This window comes from Engraulis encrasicolus, chromosome 5 (assembly GCF_034702125.1).
Source record: "Engraulis encrasicolus isolate BLACKSEA-1 chromosome 5, IST_EnEncr_1.0, whole genome shotgun sequence".
Taxonomy (NCBI): Eukaryota; Metazoa; Chordata; class Actinopteri; order Clupeiformes; family Engraulidae; genus Engraulis; species Engraulis encrasicolus.
Window position 1 is genome coordinate 10,247,441 of NC_085861.1, and position 27,313 is coordinate 10,274,753.

The 27,313-nt window shown below is 44.1% G+C and overlaps 2 protein-coding genes across 2 annotated transcripts; one reads left to right on the top strand and one right to left on the bottom strand.

Moving 5' to 3' along the window:
* The first annotated feature begins 710 nt into the window (after window positions 1-710).
* LOC134448941 (skin secretory protein xP2-like) lies at window positions 711-17,937 on the top strand. Its single transcript, XM_063198648.1, has 4 exons — window positions 711-1,133; window positions 8,366-9,511; window positions 15,655-15,769; window positions 16,471-17,937. Exons 1-3 carry the CDS (start codon window positions 1,043-1,045, stop codon window positions 15,726-15,728), a joined length of 1,311 nt encoding a protein of 436 aa, XP_063054718.1. The 5' UTR covers window positions 711-1,042; the 3' UTR covers window positions 15,729-15,769; window positions 16,471-17,937.
* Window positions 17,938-17,964: 27 nt separating this feature from the next.
* On the bottom strand, window positions 17,965-27,304 carry LOC134448942 (2-iminobutanoate/2-iminopropanoate deaminase-like). Its single transcript, XM_063198649.1, has 6 exons — window positions 27,107-27,304; window positions 25,532-25,637; window positions 21,740-21,794; window positions 21,571-21,639; window positions 20,280-20,335; window positions 17,965-18,904 (listed from the first exon to the last, which is right to left on the bottom strand). Exons 1-6 carry the CDS (start codon window positions 27,169-27,171, stop codon window positions 18,848-18,850), a joined length of 408 nt encoding a protein of 135 aa, XP_063054719.1. The 5' UTR covers window positions 27,172-27,304; the 3' UTR covers window positions 17,965-18,847.
* Between the last annotated feature and the right edge of the window lie 9 nt (window positions 27,305-27,313).

Genomic DNA, 27,313 nt, shown 5'->3' on the forward strand with positions numbered 1-27,313 from the left:
CATTTGCTGCGTGATGAACATAAAATGCATACCGGTAATCTTTGATTGCATGGAATCGGAAAAGAGCTAACCTTGCATATTCCAGAAAGTCTCACCACCGGGATTCATTCTACATAACAACATAGTAAAATGCATGTTTATGACGGAGTGGATTCCAATGCTAAATTTGCAGTAGGCCTACTAGGGCCTAGGCCTGGGAAAAACGTCAACTCCACTATAAACTTTCGGCATTTGATTAGCATGGCCCAGTCAACAGAGGGCGCCACAACTTCGCTAAAGAGTCACAAGCACATCAACACACAGTACAGATCTACTGTTATTACGGGTACACATAAAGAAAACTACGCTGGACCTATGCAAGCACAAGTGTGTGTGTGTGTGTGTGTGTGTGTGTGTGTGTGTGTGTGTGTGTGTGTGTGTGTGTGTGTGTGTGTGTGTGTGTGTGTGTGTGTGTGTGTGTGTGTGTGTGTGTGTGCGTGCGCGCGCGCCTGGGGGGTGTCTTGTTTGTATCACTTGATATATCTGTGATTGTTAAGTCGTTCCACGTTTTCAATAGCTGTGCACATTCTATTCCAATATTGACTAATGCGCGTTATAAGCTTTGGCGTTGCGCTCTGCAGGCATCACCATCACCACCAGGTGGATTCATTCAGTAAGCTACGCTCAAGAGATCTGTCTGTGCGCTGACAACATTGGTCAGTCCACGCATGCTCCTCAAGTGCTGCTTCCACACGCTGAGCAACAGTTTGCCAGTTTTCAAGCCCTCTTCTCTTCCACAGTCAGTAGACCGTGTGTGTGGCCAGAGCGCACAACGCGTCGTTGTCCAGGGCATTAATGAGGTTGAGGGGTCATGCATTAAAACACAGCCATCCATCAAGGAGATATGCTGCTTTGCCTCTAGCCCTAGATATCAAGTAGCTCGGTGTAGGCTATTGCACGAATCTGACGCTGGCATCGCAGCTTATTTTGTAAAAGTCTTAAAAAGTTCTTTAGGTGTTACAAAGTAGTGCTCGGTCGCTTGGTCTTCAGTGCATACTGCAAAATGGGGTGTTCATCTTCCAGTTCTCAAACCGTAGCGGCAGAAAACAGACCAGGCACCAAACCAGAAGAAAGCAATGGAGACACAACTTTCGGTAAGTGTGGCACACCGTACATTTTGTTCAGCTCCGCGCGCGTCAAAGCATTTCTTCATAATTCTTCTTCAGCCTATCCAGTCTGCTGCATGGTTTGTTTTGGATCTTTTGTTCAGAGCCTTGCAATTTTGCCCGCTTGTAGCACATTGTATTCACATTTGTGTACTAATCAGAAATTGAGAAACTAATTTCTAAAGACAGGGGTGCATTATTTGGCGGCGCTCTATCGATGTTTAAAATTCCACATTGTTATTATTAGGCTATGTCACTGATCGTAAGTAATGTTCATGCACTCAGCGTACAGCGGCCCGTTTGGGATATCGATTATGTAATATGATCTGTTAACAAAGGAATTGAAGTGCAGGGTGTAGATGCATCATACGAGTTCATATATTGCAAGAACGAGAACATGGTGTTCCTGATCCTGACACAGCTGAGATTGGGTTTGACACAGCCAGGCAGGACACGAAGAAATATAAATAAAAGGGGGGAAGTGCCACGCAACATATTTCGTTTCACTACAGACAATGGCTTACATCATGCTTTCTTAACATTGTTCAATGCAGGTCAACATAGTAGCCTACTCTGATCAGTAACTTTATCTTTCACCATAACCATAGGAGTTTTTGGCTGAAAAGAATTGGCCTATTAACACCGTAGTAGCCTACAGACTGGAGAAATGTATTGGGCCAGTTGTGACCTTTTGCGGGTCTGATGAAATGCGTCAGAAATCATTATGTACATATGAACGAGTACATCTCAACCCTGAGGGCAGGAATGCGCCGCTGCTCCCCATTGCCCAATCAGGGAAGTGGTTAATAGGGAAAGATCACACGCTTCACCGGGTTCATCAGCATGGATCCTAGGTGGAGATAGCCCTAAACACACCTGCTCATCGCCACACTTGCTAGTGCTGTTTTACAAGTATCCTACAAAACTAGACACTTAGCAGCACAATGGTTTGCGGATGGTGACGTGAGTGACTAAACTTTCTTTGAAGCTTGTGTATGTAAAACGTTTGATCAGCGGTATGCCAGCTATTCAGAATACCTTCATTAACCTCGAATCACATGCAACATGAATCTTAAAATAGACTTTCCTATATGGTTTCTCAGTATCAAATGAAGAGGCCAAAATTCCACGTCCCAAACATGCCACACATGCATGCCCTCAAGAAAGGGGGAGGGGTCCCCCACAATGCAAGTGCAGAGAAGGAAGAAAAAACAAACACCTACTTGCATTCCATAGATAACATAGAAAAGGACTATTATGCGCCCCCTAAGTGACATGTGTGTTTGCCATTTGTACAAATCTCTCTCTTCTTCTCATTATGTCTGTCTCTGTCCTTTCTCTCTCTCTCTCTCTCTCTCTCTCTCTCTCTCTCTCTCTCTCTCTCTCTCTCTCTCTCTCTCTCTCCTACACACACACACACACACACACACACACACACACACACACACACTCACTCACTCACTCACACACACACACACACACACACACACACACACACACACACACACACACACACACACACACACACACACACACACACACATATAGGCCACATATTGTCCATTCATAGGCCTTGCATCTCACGGCTCCACCAACTCTCTCCAGTTGAGGCAGAGTTATGTAATGCTGCTTCAGCTGCTTCAGTGTACAGAGTGTGCCTGCTGCCTAAGCTTTTTTTTTCTTTCTTTCTTTCCTTTTTTTTTTTTTTTTTACCTTAACATAAGTTTGGACAGTCTCATTTTTACAGCCCCACTTCTATAGTGAGTTTGTTTGAGAGTCCATAAGTACTTTGTGTTTAATATCAACTTTATTACATAGTCTCAGTAATCTTCAGTTGAGTTTACTTAGAGATAATAAAGAAGGCATGACCATCAGATGTGGCTGATGTCCCGAGGCCAAATTAGGAGGAAGGGGGAGTGGGATTTATGTCATGACAGGGATATTTGCTCAGGGCGAAATTGAAATGGAATGCCTTGTTATTGTTCATCAGGTCAAGAAATGTAATATCCTCCTTCTTGTGCTGGTATTCTACGCGGACAAAAGCAACTCACGCAGGCAGTCAGGCAGTATTGGTAACAGGCATGGCTATAGCTCACAGTTAGGCAGTATTGATGACAGGTAGTGGTGCCCTTGTGATTCGATTCGATTATGATGTGGGAGGTTAAGATTCGGTTCGAAACGATTCAGTCCAATTCTACGATGCATTGCAGTGCATTACATTTCCACTGATGAAAAATGTGCTTTGCTTTCAGTCTTGAGGCAATACAAACAGTCAGATACTGAACACAACATTGTATTGGCTGTATCAGTCCTGCATGTTTTAAAGTGCTTTAATTAAATAAAATTTTTGCTCCGGAAATGCCCATGGAAGTAATTGAAACTTGGAAAAAATATGCTGCATCGATTATAGCACTTGCCGAACTGATTACTGAATTGTCCTGCCTCACATTGCGATGCATTGCCAAAACGATTATTATTAGATTAGATTAGATTAGATTAGATAACTTTTATTGGTACCCAAGTGTAGATTTGATTTGCAGTGAAGTGAGCTTGGCTCATGCAAAACATTCAGAACATTTAGGACATGCATAACATACAAGCAACCCACAATGAACATTTAGATAATACCAAAAGTAAGCCTAGTGCACTAGTTGACACCACTAGTAACAGGCATGGCTGTAGCTGGGGCCCCTGACTCTGCTGTGTTGTAAGAAGGGATGGCCTTCTTAATTGTCTGGGCGACTGGTACACCTGGAAGTGTGGAGACGCTTGTTCTTGAGGCTTACGTCACTACTAACACAGTACAGAAACTGGCGGTGCCATGAGGCATGATGTCTTGCAGAGAGAGAGAGAGAGAGAGAAGAGTGAAAAGAGAGAGAGATGGGTAAAAGTAGGGGTAGACAGAGGGATGTGGCCTGTTGTTGAGAGAAAGAGAGATAGAGAGATATATTGTACTGGGTTACTGTCCCACATCCAACATTACAGTGCCAGTGCCCCCCTACCCTCTCTGCCAAGCTCCGCCATCCTGGGCCCCGACTGTTTTGACTGGGCTCTCTGTCATCCTTGGCCATTTTTCATGTTGACACACAAATCATCCGGCTCCGGACGCTGCGCTGTGAGAGGGGCTCTGTCTCTTGTCTCTTGTCTCTGTCTCTGGTCTCTGTCTCTGTCTCTGTCTCTAGTCTCTGTCTCTGTCTCGCTCCTGGTTGCCTTTTTCTCATGCCAGCCAGCGTCGGGACGGGACGGGCAGTGACAATCCCCAGTGTCTGTCTGTGGGCAGTGCACCAGCCATATCATGGGCATCATCAGACGGCATGTTCTCTCCTGCAGATGGAGAGGAGAGGCGGCAGTGAAAATCTAGGCAACAGGCTTGTTGTGTTGATTGAAAAGGTGTCTGGGGTGGTATGAACAACAGATAAGAGATGAAGATTTGCTAAAAGGCGATAATTTTTTGTGTGACGCATTATTCATTGTAGAGAAGGGTTTTGAAAGTGCCCGCATGCACAGTACAGTATGTGTGCAAGAGCGTGGACATGTATTGCATACAGACAGCCTCCTCTTCTGTAGGTCTTGGAAATGTCTTTCAGCCCCCCCTTACCACGTGGCCTTGCAGTGGTAATTTGAGACAGGTGTGTTCCCTGACGCCCCCACCCCCTCTCCGCTCCCTCCCCCGTGCCACACACTTTTAACTTAAAACTAATACAAGCATTTCCATGTGCTCCGGCTGCCAGCCACCCCGCGGACACGCTGCCACACCCCTCCTGCAGCACAACATGCCCACTGGCTGGACTGGACTGTACCCTCGCTGAGGCCCAGAAAACAGAGCGCCATAATGCAGGGCTCTAAATCAACACCCGCCAACCGGCCAAATGCTGGTGAAAATTCAGTTTGGCTGGTAGAAAAGAAAATGTATTAGCCACTTTGACCCATTAGTGAGTGTGTGTTTGGCTAATAAGACTATAAACAGCCAACTACCCATTTTGGCTGGTGAAGAAAAAAAGTTAATTTAGAGCCCTGTAAAGCACGCTTGCCCTGGGAGAAGCTCCGCTCAGAGGCGCTCACGGCTCTCCCCATCCCCGCTGTGTTTGGAGAGATCAATCCCATGAAGCATCAACATCACAGGCTGTTGACTCCAGGCTGTGTGAAGGACGGTGGCTATTTGCTTTGTGCCGGGCCACTTCGGGCCGTTTGTGCTGGCCCATCACATTCCTTTCCAGTCACTGCTTGATCTATCTCTGTCTGTCCATCTCTGCCCCTCTCTCTCGTGCCTTGGAGAGAGGGACACAGACCGACAACCAGGAAGTCAGGAAAAGGGGGTAGGGGTGGGGGGGGGCATCAACAGAGGAAAGGCCTTTAATTTCAACAGTTGAGATTCACCAGGCGTGCATGATACCCAAATCGCCCTTTATTGTTTTTAAAGGTGCCACGTTTACACAGAAAGGGACAGGCCGCCCTGAGCCGGTTCTGAAGGGGATTAGCTGTGGTATGGGGCAGCAGACTGACTGAGTCATCACCAGTGTTGTTTACAGGGAAGGAAACTCTCATCATACAGTATATATACTTAATATAGGTGTGTGTGTGTGTGTGTGTGTGTGTGTGTGTGTGCGCGTGTGCGTGTGCGCGCGCGCGCGCGTGTGTGTGCGTGCTTGTGCGTGCTTGTGCCATGTTGAGGAATCAAATGATTTTTCATCTGAAGAACTTTGACTCATTGATATCTCTGGTTGAGATTGGTGTGAGAGTACAGTTAGGATTACGTACTGTATGCGTTAGGAATCTCTCGCAACAGCCATTCAGATCACATGCAGACAAAGACATTTGTTTTATTGTTGTTGTTTTCATGTCTTGAAGCATTTCTTCTGAACAAAAAGGCTTTATGCAGGCTAGAGTGAGATGGTGTTTTCTTCACAATCTCTTTTTCTTGATGGGGTGCTTTGCTTTGTTCATGTTTAGTAAAAAAGCCGCACTCCCGGATTAAATTCTTGCAGTTTATACTGGGTTAGCATGGCAGACAGACAGACGTTTCGGCCTAAGCCCTCTTCAGCATCTTTGCTTTGTTGCAATGGCCTCACTCCAATGGAAGATTGGTTAGAGAGTAAGCTATTGATTGAGAGAATTTTGCTCATATCAGATGTTGTAGGCGAATATGCCAACAGGGATGCAATTTAAAGAGGCAGTGGTCCAATCTCTCTGTGCCCATTCAGTTTGGTCAGATAGCACCATAGAGGTAAAAAATAACACTAGAGAGGACACAGCAATTTGCGACAGCGCTGGGAAATGGCAGATGGAGCTTCCCAACTTCCGTAGGTAGTGTAGGTACCTTCAGGCAATGCAAGTCAATGCAGAACACGCCCACCCCGTCAAAAAATTGACTAAAACTGTGTGAATATGGAGTAACACATTAATCTAAGACCAGATTTGAAATGTCAGGCTAAATATCTACTTGAATCATATGAGTCGATAAAATACATTTAAAAATCAAATAATATCTTTTATGAACATAGTTAGCAACTCACTTCAACTATTGTCCTTGTATAGTGTGTTGATGGACATTTTCACATGATTAAGCCATTTTTGACAGAGGTGAATCTCGTTCTCCGTTAATTTCCATTTCTCTGATCTACCTACAGATAATGGCCACTACAGATTGCCGTAAAAAGGGGGGCGGGGTCACCTCTATTGTTATTTTCTACCTCTATGGATAGCACATTTTAAAGACCTCTCGTGGTGCCTGCTTACCAACTGTGGTATTTTTCTGAGTGTTGTACCAGCTTCATGTTACTGCCTCTGAAAACACATTTTTGTTTGGCCTCAGTTCCAGTGGAAAGCAAAAAAAAAACAAAAAAACAGTGGATCCAATAGTGGCATGTAATGAAAGCTTAAGGCAAAAGCTTAGGCAAAAATCCCAGCACAGTTCTCTCGTGTTTGTCTACATTTTTGCCACATGTCCTATCAATTTGTACCTGGAACTCCTGGGCCGCATGTGAGCCATAATGTGTTTCTCATGGGCGTAATTACTGCTATGGAGTCACGATAGCATGGAATCATGGGATTCTTCCATTGTCTGTGTTTATTAGATCTGGCCACAGCACTAGAGATGGGATTTATTGCTCATTCCTCTCAAAGAGCCGTTCAAAAACAGTTTTTAATTATTTATTCAGTGTTAAGGAGATGGCATTTTGGACTCCACCTCTAGGTCATTTTGTCCAAACAGTTGATTGTTCTCCTACTTCTGAAGACCGTTTCTGCCATTCTGAGGCACATACTTGTGTTTTCCCCCCCAAATTAGAGTACTCATGTGAAGGCCACATGCTCAAAATGAATTTAAAAATGAATGAAATAAAGAAAAAGACGAGTGGCTCCCAACTGGGATTCGGTTTCCATCGTTCACGTCTAGGAGCCGGTCAAAAGAATCGATTCGTTCACGAACGTCACAACACAGCACAGCACTCCACCCTGCACCCACGGGCACTGGCCACATGTCACAAATGTTTGTGTAGCAAAAACAATATGTGGTTGCTGTACAGTAAATGAGACTGGAAACCTACTAAATAAAATACACGGGTAGTATTTCAATCATTTCAAACATTTGTAAAGGTAAAATATTAACTTCTCCAGTGCCTTAACGGGTCTTGTGATCTATATGTGTTTGCCTGAGTGGTCATTATCACAGCAATTGCGTTTAAAAGGTAATCTAGTGTTTTGTGTTACCATGACAGGTGATGACCGTGGCATTTGGTCTTTTATGCGTTATGCCATTTCAAATGGATGCTTGTGGTCATGTGTGACAGGGGTCTTGTTTGCACACGAATTCCTTCTTCAAACACCTTTTGGCCCCCCACTGATGTTGTGCAGTTTCTCCTTGGAGATGCATGCATCCATTCTCACCACACATCGATGTTCACACAACCCTCTTTTTCCTTTTCTTAAAAAAAAAAAGGTTTTCAGATACAAAGTATGTGGTGGTCTGCTAAAGTCTGCTGAGGGCCTGAGGCCAATATCCGCAGTCACTAGTGCAGAAGCTGTTTCTGAAATGAAACACATGCTGTCCCTAATGCTCATATTCCAACAAATATAATTATTTTATTATATAATAATATATTATGATATTAAACTTCAATTACTGTGTGTGTTTTAGGTCAATAACAATAATCAATTGTACATATTCAATGTGTTTATTATATCTAATGTTTTTTTTCCTTCTTTTCTGCCCACCATGGTAGTGGCCCGTAATGGAGGGGTCATCGCGGAGGACACAGAGACCATCGCGGACCAGATGCAGCTGCCGGTGCAGAGTGCCCTGCCGGACGAGCTGGTGCCCGGGGTGCCAGAGGCGGAGGAGGAGCCGGTAGTGCAGGCCTGCGAAGCCACCGAGAGCCTGCTGGTGGAGGAGGCGGAGGAGGCAACGGTGGTGGAGGAGGCGGCAGCCGCCCCTGAACCAGAGGCAGCACCAGAGCCCGTGGCTGTTGCCGAGCTCGTGTCTATTGCCGAGCCTGAGCCTGAACCTGTCGCTGCTGCTGCTGAAGTCTCTGAGACTGTTGTGGAGTCCGAGGTGGCTGTGGAGGCAGCAGCGCCTGCACCAGCTGAGGTGACGGAGGTAACGCAAGTGACGGAGGTGGTGTCTGTGGCTGCTGCTGCTGAGGCTGAAGTAACGCAGGTGACGGAGGTGGAGGCTGAGGCACCTGCAGCAGCACCTGCGGCCGAGGAAGTAACGCAGACGGAGGTGGAGTCTGTGGTTGAGGCACCTGCAGTGGAGGCCGTGGCCCCTGTAGAAGTGGCGCCGGCCGTGGCCCCTGAGGTACCTGCTGCACCTGTTGAGGTCGCTGCTGCCCCTGTAGAGGCTGCTGCCCCACCAGCCGAGTCGGTAGAAGTGGCTGAAGCCCCAGCAGCAGCAGAGCCAGCAGCAGCAGCACCAGCGCCAGAGCCTGTAGCGGCTGCCCCAGAAGAACCCGCTGCCGCCCCAACAGAACCTGAGCCCACTCCTGCTGCTGCCGCCCCAGCACCAGAGCCCGCCGCCGCCCCAGCCCCTGTTGAGGAGACCAAAGAGCCGGCACCAGCACCAACGCCGGCACCTGAGTCAGCCCCAGTAGTGGAGGCAGCCCCAGTAGTGGAGGCAGCACCAGCCCCAGCTGCAGCCGTCGAGGCAGCCCCAGCCCCAGAGGCCGCCCCAGCCCCAGCCCCAGTTCCAGAGGCCGCCCCAGCCCCAGTTGCAGCCGTTGAGGCCGCCCCAGCCCCAGCCCCAGTTCCAGAGGCCGTCCCAGCCCCTGCTCCAGTTCCAGAGGCCGCCCCTGCTCCAGTTGCAGCCCCAGCACCAGCCCCAGTGGCGGTGACTCCTGCCCCTGTTGCCGCTCCGGCTGCAGCCCCTGAGGGTACGGTATTACCTGTCACGCCTTTTGTTTACGCATCATAATATGTAAAGCTGGCATACACTCCCTGGTTATACAGTACTTCCTCACCAAACTGGGCTGGTGACTTGTTTGGTATGTTCATTCATTGGGGGTGTCGTTTCTGTGTCAGAGCATTGCTTTGTTTCTATGCATAAGAGGTTGTCTTTAGGCGCCACCGGCACCACTCCCTGGTGACTTTTGGATAGTTGTTGGGTTAAGTTATGCTGTCAGTTTTTCCCTTTCAGTGGATTAGGCCTATGGCAATTTTGCTACATCGTCATCATCGTTACACATGCAACTGTTAAAGGTCAAGTGTATACAGTTTCTACAAACCTGACTTGGCTTAGAAGTGACATTACATTACAGTACATTACAGACTTACAAACGAGGACAATAGTGACAATAGTGACAAAGCTGTTGTGAGTGTCTCGTGTCATTTGTGAGTGAAAAACGGAGAAATTTGGCACCATGTATGTCCCTGATTTTAGACTTCAGGTTGCGTGAATGCTACATGGCTATATTAAGGCTAGCCCACCCTTAATGTACCTAGAAATAGGATGTCAAGGTTTTTAAGCAGATACAAATATTTGAAATTGAAATTTTACCTACTGCACCTTAAACCTATAGTGGAATTAGCTGTCACAGCTGCAGGGTGAAATAGCTGAGATGTTGTGGGACTGGTAGTACACAAAGGAGACTTTGAATAGATATGATGCGTAACTTGTGGCTGGGGCTTGTTTGGGCCTGTTGCAGTTGATGGTATCCTTGATCGGTAACCTGTTGTCAGAAACTACAATTCAGTACAGTAGCCAACCAGGTAGAAGAGCAGAGTGATATATGGACCATGTGCTGCTAGCTTCTAGTTTTACACACCAGGCTGCCCATCCAGATAAGGCAAGATAAGAAAGACTTTAATGTCCCCGAGAGGGACGTTGTCTTGAGCAAGTTGAGTCACGTCCTGCATTCAGACATAGTCACAACTGACTTGGCACAAATATAAAATTAAGACTGCTGTTTATATCACAATTCTCATTCTAAAAGGTGCACCGAGTAATATTTTTAGTAGTTCATTTTCAGAATCCATGCTGCCCATTCACAAGTGTTACCTTTTTAACAAATACTTACCACCACCATCAAATTCTAAGTATTCTATATGGCTGGGAAAATTGCACTTTTCATTCATGAAAAGGGGGATCTTCTCCATTATCCGCCATTTTGAATTTACAGAAATAGACATCTTTCGCTGCAAAACTTACTGTACTTTGGTCACACTAGTAAATACTAGTTTATTTCTTTGTAAAGATTCATGATCAAATTTGGCTATAGCCATCACAATTTCAATGAGAAGCAGAGTTCCAATACCTATTCTGGACACAATCTTACACAGTGCACCTTTTAAAACAACATCTAAGCTCCACAGAAATAGAGCTGAGCATATTCTGTGATTACCCCCTGATGTTTACATTCATTCCTGTCTTACACCACACACACACACACACACGCAGCAGGAGTAAGCTTATGCTTAGAAAGACATCCCTCTGTTTCCTCTGAATTAGATCTTGTTACTGTATACGAACTGCATCACAATGTGTCCATTAGCAGCCTGTACATTGCAACATCATGACAAGTGTAGTGAGAGCACTGTGGAGGTACCAGTTGTACACAAACCATACATTGACGTCTCAGTGTATAGGGAACTCGTCTTACCGGGTTTCTGTGACTAACTTCGCGAGGAGGGCCCAGTTTATCCGCACAAAGTGCTCTTTTGATTTGTGTAGTCTTGCTGATGAACAGAATAGATATTGTTGTAAGATTGGACAGCGTGTTTAACACTGTGCCCAGACAATGCGGCTGCAGAGAGGGCTTACAACGCTACCGTGGAGTGTGTCACCCTCTTCCTCAGACCCCTCTTGTTGGCCACAACAGGCTCTCTCTCTCAGACATGCGTGTATACACACACACACACACACACACACACACACACACACACACACACACACACACACACACACACACACACACACACACACACACACACACACACACAAATACATGTGGAGGCACACGGACACACTCGCACTGTTCTGTCTTTGTGCGCTGTGTGAGAAGCACCATAGTAATGTTATGTACTATTGCCTCAGCTTACATAAGATGTTTGTTGTGTGTGTGTGTGTGTGCAACCAGTGCTCAGCAGCTCCAATGCAAATGAGTGTGTGGATGGGACGGAGCGGGAAAATAATCAAGCCTATTGTGACCCAACATGCTGCAATACTTCCAACTGCTCGTAGGACAGATCTCTTGCTATAGCACACAGCTGGTCTGAGGAGAACAGATTCCCTTGCAGTCTGTGCCCAGTGCCTAGTTGAGTCGGGTAGTTCACCAAGATCGTGTAGTAGCATGGTAGACATAATATGGTTGATCATTTTTTTGATACTCAAAAGTCACAAAAAGATGAGGCGCACACAAGGCTCAAGTTAAAAATGTATCATATATTGTGGCCGAAAAGTTAACACAAGAAGTCATTAGGACAAGACTGAAGCGACAGACGTTTCGGACCTACGTAGTCCATTGTCAGTGTCTCCAGCAGGAAACGCATGGCAAGCTGTCTGGTCTTTGTAATTTATAATTACATTATTAAGTATAAAATTCTTATACATCTTAAAGGGGTATGCCACTATTTTGGGGCTTAATACAGTTAAAATCATTGGCCAGGGTTTATAAAGGTGGTAACGTGTCTTATTTTTCATGTAAGCCGTTGTCTTGCTTTAAGACAAGTTAAAAGAGGTAATATGTCGCTAAGCTAGTGAAAGTCAATGTATCCGTGTAGCATACTACAATGCTACACGGATACATTGACTTTCACTAGCTTAGCGACATATTCCCTCTTTTAACTTGTCTTAAAGCAAGACAACGCTTAACATGAAAAATAAGACACTTCACCACCTTTTTAAACCCCAGCCAACGATTCTAACTGTATTAAGCCCCAAAATAGTGGCATACCCCTTTAAATAGAGTGACGTATTCAGTTTTTTTGGTAACACACATTTTGGAGATCCCTGCTGCATTGTAATCTGGCTCTAGCCAGATCGTCGAGTATTTCCGCTCAGCTTCCTGAGGTTACTTGAATGTTCGTGAAGCAAGGCAGCATTCACCTAGCCTGGTTATACCAGACCACATTACTTCGTAATTCATTTTAGGCCTGGGTCCTCGGTGCCCTGGAGCACTTGGGGGAGGAGTGAGCTCAGCTCTGGTTTGAAATGAGCTCTGACCAATCGCTGATAGTTGACTTTCATTTCGTATGTTATTATGCTCCCAAGTGTGTTCGCTTATTGGCTGGTAACACCGGTTGTCTGAAAACCGACTGAATACCCTCCCCAGAGAAGTGTAATCAGACCATTCGTGGATTATGAAGTAATTCAAAATGAGTGGTCAGGCCTGTCAGGCTAGCGTTCATCTGGCATGGCAAGCCAGGTTAGCTGCATTGTATCAACGACATGTACCATTGTTAGGGGGTCAGTACTGTACATTTTGTTATATATTTATGTTACATACAAGCTATCACACTGTACCTCAAGGTATAGATGCACTGCAACACAGACCCAGAGATAAATGGTAACCATACATTTGATTCTTTGCTGACCATCATGTATTTTCCATATTTTCACCTACGTAGCTGCTATCATAACGATCCTTAGAGAGCACAAAAAATGACACTAAACACTAAAGATCCCTAAGCATGTACTGTATATAATGTACAGTATCTGTAGGACTTCACAATCAGGACTTTCCAGTTCTACTTACTTGGAAGCCTGATCATGTACTCTTGTGTCACTTGGTGAAGTACCTCCCCTGGGGAAGAAGCTAAGAGAGTATACATGTATTCTCATATGTGCTCCCAGGGGGATGGGGGGATGGGGGGATGGGGGGTAGTGGCAGGAGGGGGTGGGGAGACCCAATTACCCTCACTGCACTGACACCATCCACCCACACCAAACTCCTGCGAGACTCTTTCAGGACAACAGGGAAGCTGCCTTAGTGAAAACAATTGGATGAGATTTGGCTGCCTCGGTTCACCATTCAATCCTACTTATGGTTCTTTTAAACTTATGATAGCGGATTTGACTGATTGGCTTTTCTACCCAGGAAGCGCTTATTCTAATCTGACACACCATGGTGCCTGTTCTTACCTGTGTGAATGTGAATGTATGGAGTAGTAGTGGCAATTTTACCATTTGTAAATATGTACTTCTGCTAGCAATTTGAATGCGTGAAGTGCTGAAAGAGTCTCGAGTCACTTGAGGTTTGCTTCTCTCTTAAAGGAAAACTGCCATTTTAGAGTGGCATACAGTGGCAAAAAGGCTGATTTGCCATGTGCAGCAAAAAGTTTGTGAGAAATTGAAAGTGGGTATCACTTTCTCCATACACACAGTACATATACTGTACATAAAACCCACTAGCACATCATCAGCATCTCTTGTCATCAAGTGGGTCCAGCGAGATTATGTTCGTTCATTGATGAAGCAGGGACGCTTTTGCTAGGCAGCGTGCATGCACACTTTGCCAGTTTGATGCATTCTGGTTAGAATTTTCTAACCATAATGCATCAAACCGGCATAGTGCCCATGCACTCTGCCTAGCAGAAGCATCTCTGCTTGATCACGAACGAAGCCATTGTCTGCCATGCTTAGTGAGTACTTTGCGTGTATTGTACAGTGTCAGTAGCTGGCAGCTGCCTCACTTCACCATTCAATCCTACTTATGCTTCTTTTAAACGTATGACAGTGGATTTGACTAATTAGCTGTTCTAATATCCTACAGTACTGTTTAGCACTGAAGATGCCCTCCCTTGACACACACATACGACCACCTTGGCCACCACTGCCCTTTCGATTGTCAGGACAGGATACAGACAGCTGGAGTTCAATGGTAGCTCAAAATAGTTCTGGCACTAAGGCTGACGCGTGCTAATGAGAGACACTGTAACAGGCAGCATATTGAGAAGTGAACTTGGAAAAACAGCCTGTTCATCATATGCACCAAAATCTTGGAATGAACTGCAAGACACTCTAAATTTTGGAAGTTCTTATATATATACTTTGCTTTAATGGGTTGATTCTGTTTAGCTGTTTAGATGTGATGTAGCTGTGGTTTGTCTTGTCTTTATTTTATTGTAATATAACTTTCTAAGCCGCCTTCTTGGCCAGGACTCCCTGGCAGAATAGTTATTGTAACTCAATGGGATCACTTCCTGGTTTAAGAGAGGTAAAATAAAAATAAATTGACTTGAGCTAGCATTCAACAGTCAGTGTCTCTCAAATGCAGAAAGAACATACTGTACTTTTTGGGCACGGAGGCCTCTCCTCTCTTTCTCCAGTCCTGCTCGTGCAGAGGGGGCGTTGCATAACTCCACAGACTCCCTCTCCTCTCCCCAACGCACACACACACACACACACACACCCTCTCTCCCCAACGCATACATACATACATACATGCATACATGCTCTCTCTATAGGAGCTGTGAGAAACCGGCCCCTCCCCGGGCGGCAGCCACAGGCTAGGAGATGTTTGTTTATGTCTGAGGAGAGTGATCGAGTGCATGTATTCTATAGAGTGCGACTTCACCAAACCAGCTCAGTGCTGGTGGAGACAAGTTGTTCCTGTACATCAAGAACTCCTTCAATTGTGTTGGGCTGCTTGTTGTACTGCTTTTTTTAACACTTCTTGTAGCACTTGGTACATTTTCGGCACCCCACCCCCACTACTGACTCCTCAGGCAGCAACCCTGACAACCCCCACTCTGCTGGAATGTCTCACGTGTGGGACCACATGGAAATGCCAGAAGCTCACTTCCTCACTGCTCTGCTGTGTGTGCACGCGTGTTAGTTTAAATTGCACATTTGGTGTCTGGAGAAACATTGTTTCAGTCCTCTGTGTGCATACATGTAATATAGGGTACACTTTTGCTGGATCTCAAAGGGTGCACTTGTGCACTTCAGTCTTCATGTTTCAGTGCGTATGGAGCATTAGTTACGCACTGAAAGATAGTGCCCTAAGTGCACAAGCATGCCATTTGATATCCAACATTTGACTATGGCTGACTTCACTGGTTTGTGTTTTTTCTCCAGGGGGCGTGGCAGAGCTGGTGGAGGAGCTAGTGGTCCCACTAGAGACAGGAAGTGACTTGGTGAAAGTGGACTAGCGACGCCATGGCGACCGTAAAGACTGAAGAACAGAACCCTGGTGAGGAGACACACCAGCTGCCACTTCAGTTCTTACTTAAAACTTGATTTGAGACAAGGGCTCTTGTCTCTTTTCCTACATTATATGTCCATTTTTAAAACTATTCAAAAATATGTTTTATCGTCCTTCTCCATGAATATTAGTAAAATCACTGTTTCGTTGTTTGGAGCTGGGTTATTTATATACCATATTTAATCATCATGACTCTACTTCAGGGGTGACCTTCAGGGTACTCTCTACTGCAGGGGTAAACCTTTTTCATTCGAGGGGCCACTTCAAATTTTATTGAGTCCCCCAAGGGCCATACTATGAACATAAAACCAGGATTTCCTCCCATGCTTAAGGCCTATATTGAAGGTGGCCTCCGTTACAAACAGACCCCACATTCACTAGGTCCCCTGAAAATATTACTTAATTGTATTGCAAATGTAATTTTTAACATTTCATTACAAAATGTGTCACATTTAATGTGAAACGGAATAACATTGAAATTATGTCAGGGGTCGGATAAGACAGCCTCTATGGCCGTATATGGCCCTTGAGACAAAGGTTCCCCGCCCTTGCTCTACTTCATTTAAATGGACTTCATACTGAATAGTTATTTATTATATAGTAGATGATTAAAGAGATTGTTAAACTTCTCATCCTCTGATTTGATTTTAAGCGACTCACATCACTGTTGTCTCATTTTTGTCTTTCAGCTGCCAGTGCAGATAATTCAAGATGCGCCTTCAACAAACACAGTTTATGTGTAGCCCAAAGAATAAATGAACATGTTTACACACACACACACTACACACACACAGACACACACACACACACTACACAGACAGACACACACACACTACACAGACACCCCTAACAATATGCAGACCATTTGTCAGACTCTTGATTAATGACTAATCTGACACCATGGTGCCTTTTGTTACCTATAAATGTATGGAGTAGTAATGGCAGTTCTACCATTTGTAAATATGTACTTGTGCTAGCGATGTATTTGAATGCGTGAAGTGATGAAAGTGTCTCGAGCCACCTGAGTTTTTTTTCTCAAAGGGAAACTGCCATTTTAGAATGGCAACACAGTGGCAAAATGGCTGATAATGGCCATGTATAGCAAAAAAACACTTCAGGTTTATGTGAGAAATTGAAAGTGGGTATCACTTTCTCCATACATACAGTACATATACATAAACCCACGAGCACGTCATCAGCATCTCTTTGTCATCAAGTTGCTCCAGTGAGATTGTCTGCAATGGTTTGTGAGTATTTAACAGCAGCCCAGCACTGCTTCACTCATTTTTTTCATTGTATGTGAGGAAAATAAGCCAAAAATAATGTAACAACTGTGAAAAGGTGTGTGTGTTGTGGCTACGCATGAGAGGCTCGGTCCGAGAAAGGGAACTTCGCCTTTGTGAACGCAACATGTTTTTTTTCTCCCGAAATCCTGCTAATGTCGAATGTTTAATGAAGTTCATTTGTTTTGTTTCTTTGAGGGGAGAGGAGTCTTACACTTAATCATTCTGGAAGATTAATTCATTTGTTGTCGCATGCGTATCACTACTTATTCTATTCTATTCCTGTTTTTCTCTGCTTTAAAGTATGTTGTTGTGTCCATTTTCATGTACGTATTTATCTATGCAGAGTAAATTTTGAATATTAAAGATAGATTTCATTTTACTGTGTGTGCGTGTGTGGCCTACCCTTTAAAGAAAAGCACATTGGGGGGGTGGTTCTCAAATTGAGTCATGAAACGCAACAGCAAGAGTGGTTAGAGGTCAAGTCTACCATGGCTCGTCTGAGGAGTGCGTCTTTCTTCTTTGACGTCAGCTTCAAACAACATGAACTATCCCGTGCGCTCATCAGACCGCTGTGTGGGCAGCCGTATTGGACCAATGTGGATAAAGGCCTTCTGAACGGTCTTAGCACAATTTTGCACGAGACCTGCACACGTCTTCTGGGCTTCCTGGTGTTTTTGCAGTTAATTTCCTCTCACTGTGAATATAAATAATATTTTTACGTACCTGTAAAAAAGCAGGAAAAAAGGTCTTTCCCCGTTCTCTTTCCTCTTTCCCCAATCTTTTTACTGTAAAGATCACCTGCCATCTGTAATATACTCATCTCTGGGCTTCACTATAGCTTATTAGTGTACAGAATAAAGTGGCTGTTACTAATACATGAGACTCCAATGACTTTTCTTCATTCATTTTTATTTATTTTATAACAAATTTGAATAGTGCAACATTGTTTTTTTTCTTCCAGTTCATATGCATCAGTCATAAGAACAGTTCAGTACCATCTCCAATTTAAGTACAAAAAAAGAGCTATGATATAACAGTTGATTAAAAAACAATAAACTGTAATTGGAGAAAAATCTGAGCACCATTTCATGCTAATATAAGCGGAGGGCTATTTAAGTGCATAGCTACCACAAGCTCCCCTGAGGGAGTTGACTATACTGGCTTTCAGAACAATACTGAAATATGAAGCGCAGGCAGGAAGACAAAATGGGCAGGAGCTATCGCATCGGTAGAGTGGCCCCAAACGCATGCTCATGAAGGCTTAATGAGGAAAGTGAAAGCAGGCAGCTGCGGTGACAAGGCACGGGCCCCCCAAAACCAAGGGCCCCACGCGGCCTAATCAAAACCCACGCTCTAATCCAGTGGTTCTCAACCTTTGTTGGCCGGGGACCTCATTTTGACATCCCAAATTTCTGTGGCCAAAAAAAAACCCCATCACTAACAATTACACTTCCAGATATTTATGAAAGTCTATGTGAGATTATATGCCATGTTTCCATCCGAATATTAATATGTTAAATTTATAGATGCACCAGTATTCTTTTTTCACACCTAGACATTTCAGGCAACCCCACATGGGGTCCCGACCCCAAAGTTGAAAAACACTGCTCTAATCCCTTTATGATTACCACATAATTAATCTACATTGAAGCTCAGGATATTGGACGTCCGCCTCTGTGAGGAGATGAGTCGAGGAGGTCGCTGGTTCCTCCAAGGCACTCGTTTGGAAATGCTGAGCTCCGTACGTCCAGATGAACGGTCCACGTGTGTGCCGTGAGGCCTAAGCGTCTGCGATGGGGCCAAGCACGGCCACTGCCTCAATCTCAACTAGCCCACCCTGCCAGGAGAAGAGAGGGTTAACATTCAAACATATTACTATAGTAGTAGAACTCCTTGCCTAGTATTCATCATTATTATAGACCTAGTAGTCATAGTAGTAATAATAATAATAGCACATGTAAAATGGTAACAAATTCAAATTCATTATAGATAAAAATGACATGCACAATGGCTTTCATATACAGTATGTTGGTTGTCAGATTCCAATTGTTTTTTTTTTGTACAAATGTCCTACACTAGTAAATTAACCACTGCAGCCCGTCACCAGTGAGAAGCATTAGCAGCATGTGGAGTGGGTGACTCAGTATGCTGTGTGTACTGGATAACACCTACTTAGGTAAATATAATATGTAATACAACACATATTTAAAGGGACACTGTGCAGGAAATGGTCAAAAAAGGTACTGCAACTATGCTGCTCATTGAAACGGGGCTGCCTATTGCCAAATTTGATCTTTACATGAAAGTTTACTAAGTAATGAACAGATATTTTCTAGTGTGGTCCAAGTACAGTCATTTTTGGAAATTCAAAATGGCGGACCATGGAGAAGATCCCCCTTTTCATGTATTAAAAGTGCAATTTTTCCAGTCATAGTGAATACTTAGAATTTGATGGTGGTGGTAAGTATTCATGAAAAAGGTAACATTAGTGAATGGGCTGCATGAATTCTGGAAATAAACAACTAAAAATCTCACACAGTGTCCCTTTAAGTTAATTTAGCTGGTGTGTAGATGAGAGGTCCATGAGAGAAAATCCACAGAGAGCTCTGGAATGCAAAGCTGAAGCGAGCAATCAAGCTGTTTTTTATTACTTGGAGAAAAAAAGTCAACAAAAACAACGCTGAAACGAAAACACAAAGAGGCCAAAAGGGCCTTGAGCAGAGGGGTATACTATGAAGTTGGTTCAGGAGTAAACCAGCTGAAGTTAAGAGGTAAACCATCTAATACAGGGGTGGGGAACCTTTTTCATTTGGTCACGTCAAATTCCTCCAAGGACCATAAAAGTCCTCCAAGGGCGGCACTATGAACACAAACCAGTATTTTCCCCAGCACTTTAGGCCTATATTGAAGGCAGACACCTTTACAACAGACCCCACCATCTCTAGGCCCTTTGAATATAACTTAACTATACTGCAAATGTAATTTCTAAGATTCCTTTACAAAATACATACGCAATATTTCATGTGAAGCTGCATAACATTAAATTATATCGGGGGACAGATAAAACGGCCCCAAGGGCCATAAACGGCCCTCGAGACATAGGTTCCCCACCCCTGATCTAATAGAAGAGCCTGGAGTCCTCATTTTGTTTGACTCTGAACCAGCTTCTTAGGCCCCAGTACAGCACAGATGCAATGGGGGAGCGCACTCACTCTGGGCAGGCCAGCCACCTGATACGCAGCCCTGGCAGGATAGCTCTTCTGGAAGACTGGCCAGAGCACAAGCATGGTTAGTGATATCAAACAGCGAACATGTGGTAGAAATCAATCAGAGACATAGTGTGCCTGAATGTATAATGAGGACTGCGCCTTCTCCTCAGGATGTTAGAGTGATATGCGGAGGACAATAGACATGTCCATGTCAAGAAGCGCAGAATGGGTAAGCGCGCCCCTCCTAGAACCGGTTCTATGCATGCAGGCAGATTTGTTTCAGAAGATTTGAACAAACTGTTCCTCGGGCTATGTGAACATGTAGCACAGCTCTTAGTTTACAACAGCTGAAACCAGAAAATTCACAGATGACTCATGGTGCTCATGGCACCTTTAACATAGTCACTCTTTAACAGCCAGTCTACTCGTGTTAGTTGGATATAAATCATTTAGGTTAAGTGTTTACCTTTGGGTGTTGAGTTACACTTGAGGGGGCAATCGTTTATGTAAATCCTAATTGTTTGTGAGCAATTAACTGCAGTCGTTGGTTACTTGGTTACTTGACTCAAAGCAAAACGTGCTTGCGATGTAAACAGCAACAGTGCTACCAGAGTCTAGTTGCTAGACCAGGGGTTCCCAAACTTAACCATGGCAAGGCCCCCCATATACCGGTATATTCCAGCCAAGACCCCCCTGATGTGAGCCGTGCCACATTTTTTTTTCTGTGCACAACTCAATGAAGTTGGTGCATTCCTAAACCCATTCAAGTGCTACAGAAGGCATAATGCATACAGTATATAAACATTGTAAAGAAGTAATTGATTCTACTGGGATTGTATATCTTATTTTTGGTTTCTTCTAGCTACCTAAGCTATTAAATGTATTACATTATTCATTCTATGTCGCTATTTTTTTCCTGCCAACCTGCCGCGGCCCCCCTGGCATCCCCTTGCGGCCCCCACTTTGAAAACCACTCTGCTAGACCACCTGCAAGGCATCTCAGGGCCATAATGTCAGAAAAGATAATCGGGGTGGAACCAGTCCAACTCTAGTCTGAAATTAACTGAATATTTTGAGCCCCACCGCACACACTTACAAGTGCCACATGGCTCGCTCCCCTGTGCCCAGTACATGCCTCTTTCCTCTCTCAGATTCTCAATTCAAAAGGGGTCTGACTGCCACCTTGTGGCCATTTTTTAAAATGCAAAATGGCTATGGGCAACTGGTTTCACAATGTCATCATATTAGTGGTCAGGATAGCTACAACCTGACTTGATATCTGGGAGATACTTACATTGCTTGTAGACCTCATTGACACTGTTGAAATCATTCATGTCGGCCAGAAGAACAGTTGTTTTCACAACTAAGGAAAAGCAAAAAGCAAATTATTTTACACATGAGTGTGCTGTACTGTACACAACACATTGGTTGACTGGGATGAAATCAATTACACTTTTGCTCACCATTTTCATACCCACATCCGGCCTCCTTGAGAATCTCTCCCATATTTATAAGCGCCTGTGAAACAAATTAGACTGCACTTCAGAAATTATTTTTTGGCACGGCCACTATTCATTTATTTAACTGAATACTTACACAGACATATACATATACAGGTGCACACTTACACATACATATAAAGAAACCTACTGCCATGAATAATTGTTTCCAATTGTGTTGTGAAATGTGTGGTTTGAAAAGCACACTAATCTAAGACATGATGAGAAAGTATGAGAAAGTTTTGGGGTCACATGGAGAAAGGCAGGTCAGAAGCAGCGGCAGAAGGAGAGATATAAAATGAGATATAAAATTATTTCCAGAAATGGTACAGCATTGCTTTTAAATCAGTATCTACAAATAGACTGGGAAGGAGGCTTGGTGGTCCCATCAATACATTGGGGTACGAAATACGGTAGTTTATTGGTCGACCTGCCAGTCAGTAATTTGGAGCGTGGAGGCATATGAAAGAGAAAAGGTCAAGTCCAGCAGAGAGGAGGGAAGGGAAGGGAAGGGAAGCAAAACGTGTGTCCACCACTAGTGGACGTGGGTTGCCTATAAGAAGGCCACCAATCATTTTGTTGTCATGGTAGTTGGTTGCCTGTAGAAACAATCTGTGGAAAATCTTTAAGTAAAGGCATGTGTGGGAAACCGAATTCATTCGAGGGACCACTACAAATTTTATAAAGTCCTGCAAGGGCCTTACAATTAACAAAAAAAACAGGATTTCCCCCTGTACTTCAAGCCTATATTGAAAGCAGCCACCTTTACAACACAGCCCACCATCAGTAGGTCTCCTGACAATATAAATGAATTGCATTGCAAATGTAATTTCTAACATTTACAAAACAAGTCATATTTGAGGCAAAATTGCATAACATTACAATTATGTCGGAGGCCGGATAAGATGGCCTCATGGGCCACATACGGCCCTCAAGACGATTCTATTAAATTGACAGCCATGGGATCGATGCATCGATACGTTTCAATGATCATTTACACCCCTACACATGACCACAGGCTATATGCATGGCCTATTGGGCACCCAGGTTTGAGTCAGGCCTGGGTTATATCCCAGCCTTACCCCATCTCTCTCTCCATCTCGCTTCCTGTCTCCTCTCACACTGTCCTATCTAAAAGAAGGCAAAAAGGCCCAAAATATATCAAGATATCAAGCTGGGCTACTTCACAGTGACTAGACCCAGGAATGACTGGAGCACTCAGCAACTTTTATAGAGTTTTTTTTATTTTGGTGCACAAAGTGACTGACGTTTGGGCGCACCTGCGTCTTCCTCAGAGTCAGGTGCGCCGAAACTTCAGTCATTTTATGCACCAAAATAAAAAACCTCTAAAAAAGTTGCTGAGTGCTCCAAGCATCCCTGGGCCTAGTCACTTTGAAGTAGCCCAGCTTGTCTTGATACTGCTGTCCTCGACTGTGAGCACCACCAAGGCTGAAGCACAGACATCCCCTCTTCGAAGCCCCCCCCAAAAAATAGATATATACAGGTAAGGTAATGTCATAAGAAGCAATAACATCTAACATTGAGTCAGGGGTGTTAACACTAAATGGCTGCATTCATCTTCTTGCTACATGCATTACTGTATATCTGGGTAGACTGCACTTCGAAAACAAATTTGAAATGTTTGTAATAACACAGGACCGGTTGTTAACATGTGCTAAGACAAGGTCCCTGTTATAAAGTTGTTGTTGAAGTTGTTTCTACCAAATCATAATGTATTACTGCAGTCTTTGTATACATGGGCTCTCAATTTTTGTTTCCCACTGACTGCGCGACCCTGGCTGCGCACAACTCAACCTCTGATTGTTGGAAACCGCTGTCTGTCCAAAAATTTGCTCACGTGGTTGGCTACCAGTGTCTTGCCCCTCCTCACAGCACCGTGTTTATAAACGGGGAAAAAAAAACATGTATTATGGTGTAGTAGTGATGTAGTGCTAATGCTTTTGCAGTTCCACGTTAGCCCAGCAGATGGCAGTAACATACTCAGGATACGGTATTTAGTCAGACTGTCTCCAAAGGCACTCATGTAATGTATGGCAGCAAGCCGAGAGCCCAGCGTGAAATGTTATGTTACGTTAGTAAACTTGCTGACCTAGCAGCATGGCTGGATTGGCCATTAGCCATACAGGGCATTTGCCCAGTGGACTGTTGATGATTTTGGCCTGGTCCTCCCCTAAATGTAGTGGTATCAGACCTCATACTTTCTGTTTTCTATCTTGTATTACATGACATTACATGACATTACACTTAGCTGACGCTTTTATCCAAAGCGACTTACAGTTATTATAAGTACAGCAGGGTATTGGTTACAGTCCCTGGAGCAACGTAGGGTTGGCCGCCTTGCTAAAGGGCACCTCAACCATGGAGTAAGATAAGGAGTGGAAGGGTGGGATTTGAACCTGGCAACCCTCTGATGTAAAGCCCATCCCATCTTTACTTTCTTGTGATTGTTTTCACACTGCACCAACTCAGGGTTCCCACCCCTTTTTCATGAAGCACCTCCAAGCACCTCCACTTTTAAAGCACCTCCAAGCACCAAATGTTCAGTTTTCCAGCACCTTTAACCCTATCCAGACCGGGGGGGGGCTAAAAGTGCCCGCACCAACTTTGATGTCGTATAACTCCTGAATGACTAAAGCTATGACTACGAAACTTTGTGACTTTACCTAAAATGAAGTTGGCTACAATATGATACCAAAAGATTAGGTTTATCATTTGTGCTGTTGCCATGGCAACGGTTTTCTGACAGGTACGCCTGACCAAAAATCACTGATCTAAGCCTCATCATCATCACTTTTCATATTTTTTTACATTTTCATTAGCATAAGACACCCTTGTGAACATTTGAAGTGGTCTGATGCACATAATAACCAAAATTGATGTGCATTACCCAAGTTAAATGGAAAATACATCAAGGTGACATTTGGGCAATAAAATCAGGAAATGACGTCATAATGACGTCATAATATCCAATAATGACACCAAACTGATGTCATTCATAGATCTTTGGCTGAAGATCATCCCCTCCAAGTTTGGTGGTCATACGCCATTCGGTTCCTAAGTTATGAGGGGGGGGTCAAAAGAGCCCCCCCCCCCGGTCCCAGGAATGCCAAAAAAGCCCGGTCTGGATAGGGTTAAATAGGTCGCCTACTAGTTGTGTTTGCCCATGTGTGAATGATGGTCATGGGAAGCACAGTGGGAGGGGGGTGTCGGGGTCCTCCAGAAAATTCTGTGTTTTTAAGGTGCAATTTTCTGCACTCTAATCAATTTCAGGGTGTCGAAAGGAAAATCCCATCCGACATCTCAGATTTTTTACATACCTTAACAATTTATTCCTATCATTTGGTTTATTAAGTTTGACTTGAGACAAATTTCAAGCATTTCAAGCACTTCACCAAAAATTCTAGCTTTTTCACAACCTTGAAAACACTTAATTGACATTCAAGCATTTTCAAGGAATTCAAGCACCAGTGGGAACCCTGAGTGCCAGATGTGTCTGATCAAATCCCGCCCAAAAGGTTCTCGAAAACCGCCAAAATGCACTAAATTCCGCCCAATTTCAACAAATTGCATTGATTTCTATGGGCACAAAACTGCAGAAAAAAAACGCCAAATGGCCATTTTTTTCCATTTTTAACTGCAGACGGTCATCCCGGTCATCCCAAGTAGCCCAATTGGGCGGCTAACTGCTAACCGCCCAATCTGGCAACACCACCAGTGATGAGAGCGCAATCTTACCTGCTTGGCCTGAGCTTGCACTCCACCTGCCACCAGCTGGCCGGACGCTGGATCCATCCCCAACTGCCCACTCACATACATAGTGCGGTCCACCACCACGGCCTGACTGCAGGTGGAGCACAACAGCATAACGTGGTTCTTAAAGGACCAGTTCAGTCAATTTCAATATGTTGTTGTATTGCTCACGCTACCCTTGACTTGTAAGTACCCGGTGATGCCACATTTTTCGGCTCAGCCCTTTCCGAGATATGAGCTATTCTAATGGGGGCAGCGTTTGTTTACATTTTAAAAAAAAATTAACACAGGCCTACTCAAAATATTTTCCCAAAAGGTACCGCTGTTTGCTAGTTGTCTGCTGATGTTGTATAACCTTTTGGATGTTTTTGGGAATAAATAAAAATGTTTTTTTGAAATGTAAACAAAGCGCTGCCCCCATTATAATGACCAGGATCTCGGAAAAGGCTGAAGAAGAAGAAAAAAAAATCTCAGGTACTGACAAGTCCAGGGTAGTGTGAGCATATAACTGCATGTTGAAATTGACTGAACTGGTCCTTTAACCTTTTTTTTCATAACGCACCCCTTGACTGTGCTGAAGACCAGCAGTGCATCCCGAACACAAACTTGTAGAAGTGTATATGCACTAAAAAATGATTTAAGTTATTAATTTCAATGATTCTTGCTTGAAACATTGATCAATACCTTTATGACTTAAACTGGGGCCTGAAACTTGTTTAAATTTGGTCTTAATTTGGCCTAATTATAATGTTTGCAAGCAGAATCTCGGTCACAACCTCAACACCAACAAAACTCTGCGCACCCCCTGGAATCTCTGGCGCACCCCAGGTCAAGACCCACTGGCGTAACGCATGGGAACAGAAACACAGAAGGAATATAGGTGAGTCAGTGTTTCCCCATAGACCAGTGGGTTTCAACCTTTTTTGAATAAACGCACCCTGAACCCCATCATAAGCTTCCCAACATACCTCATGAGTCATGACCTCATCATAAGTCTGCTAATTATTAGTTGAGCTCAGGTGTAAGCTCAGGCATGCATTTTCCGACAGAATCAAAAGCTGGATACAGTAGCACCAAAAAGAAAGAGAAACTGTAGGCTTGTAACTCACTTGTTGAGTCTTACAAGGGATAGGCCTACTGCCTCTGATCAAGTGGTCATTATTATTACAATGATGAACAACAACACATGCAAGTTTCAACACATGCAAGCTTCAAGCACATCAACACTTTATGATGAACTCAGAAGAATGTGTCAGTGTCATAACAAAAAGGAGTTAGCTCTGGCCATGCATAAGTTATTCGGGCATTCAATGCAGACACTGGACCGAAACTCCACACTGATTGGAGGACGAGGAATACTCCCCCAATTACCCAAAGAGCACACGTGCAGTTGCTTGAAATATGCATATCTTTATGAAGATTTTACACAAATAGATGATGTGACATACTACGTAGGTCTATACAATAGCGAGTCTATACCTCATGACAGTACGCTACCTCGGCAATGATGGTAGCCTATGCAGAAAAAAAACAATTTGGCTAAATGTAAAACAAACGTACCTGTACGGCCCAATTGCCGCTGGGGCTTTAGCGGTGTTGATAATTCTTCTAATAATAGCTGACATAATGAATGCTAAAAGTTTTCAACACGCCTGTCTGTGCACGGAATGTTTTTGATTCGATGAACTCAATTTGCACCCCTTGCGTCTACTCGATACCATAGAAAGTCGACGTGTGTTGCTACCAGATCGGTGCCACTTCCGTGTG

Excerpts from the sequence above, each read along its gene's own strand:
- LOC134448942 (XM_063198649.1), bottom strand. The coding sequence starts at position 27,171 with ATGTCAGCTATTATTAGAAGAATTATCAACACCGCTAAAGCCCCAGCG. Across the intron at positions 25,638-27,106 it reads GCGGCAATTGGGCCGTACAG|TCAGGCCGTGGTGGTGGACC; the intron begins GTACGTTTGTTT and ends CTCCACCTGCAG. Across the intron at positions 21,640-21,739 it reads CGGATGTGGGTATGAAAATG|TTGTGAAAACAACTGTTCTT; the intron begins GTGAGCAAAAGT and ends GCTTTTCCTTAG.
- LOC134448941 (XM_063198648.1), top strand. The coding sequence starts at position 1,043 with ATGGGGTGTTCATCTTCCAGTTCTCAAACCGTAGCGGCAGAAAACAGA. Across the intron at positions 1,134-8,365 it reads CAATGGAGACACAACTTTCG|TGGCCCGTAATGGAGGGGTC; the intron begins GTAAGTGTGGCA and ends CCACCATGGTAG. Across the intron at positions 9,512-15,654 it reads TCCGGCTGCAGCCCCTGAGG|GGGGCGTGGCAGAGCTGGTG; the intron begins GTACGGTATTAC and ends TTTTTTCTCCAG.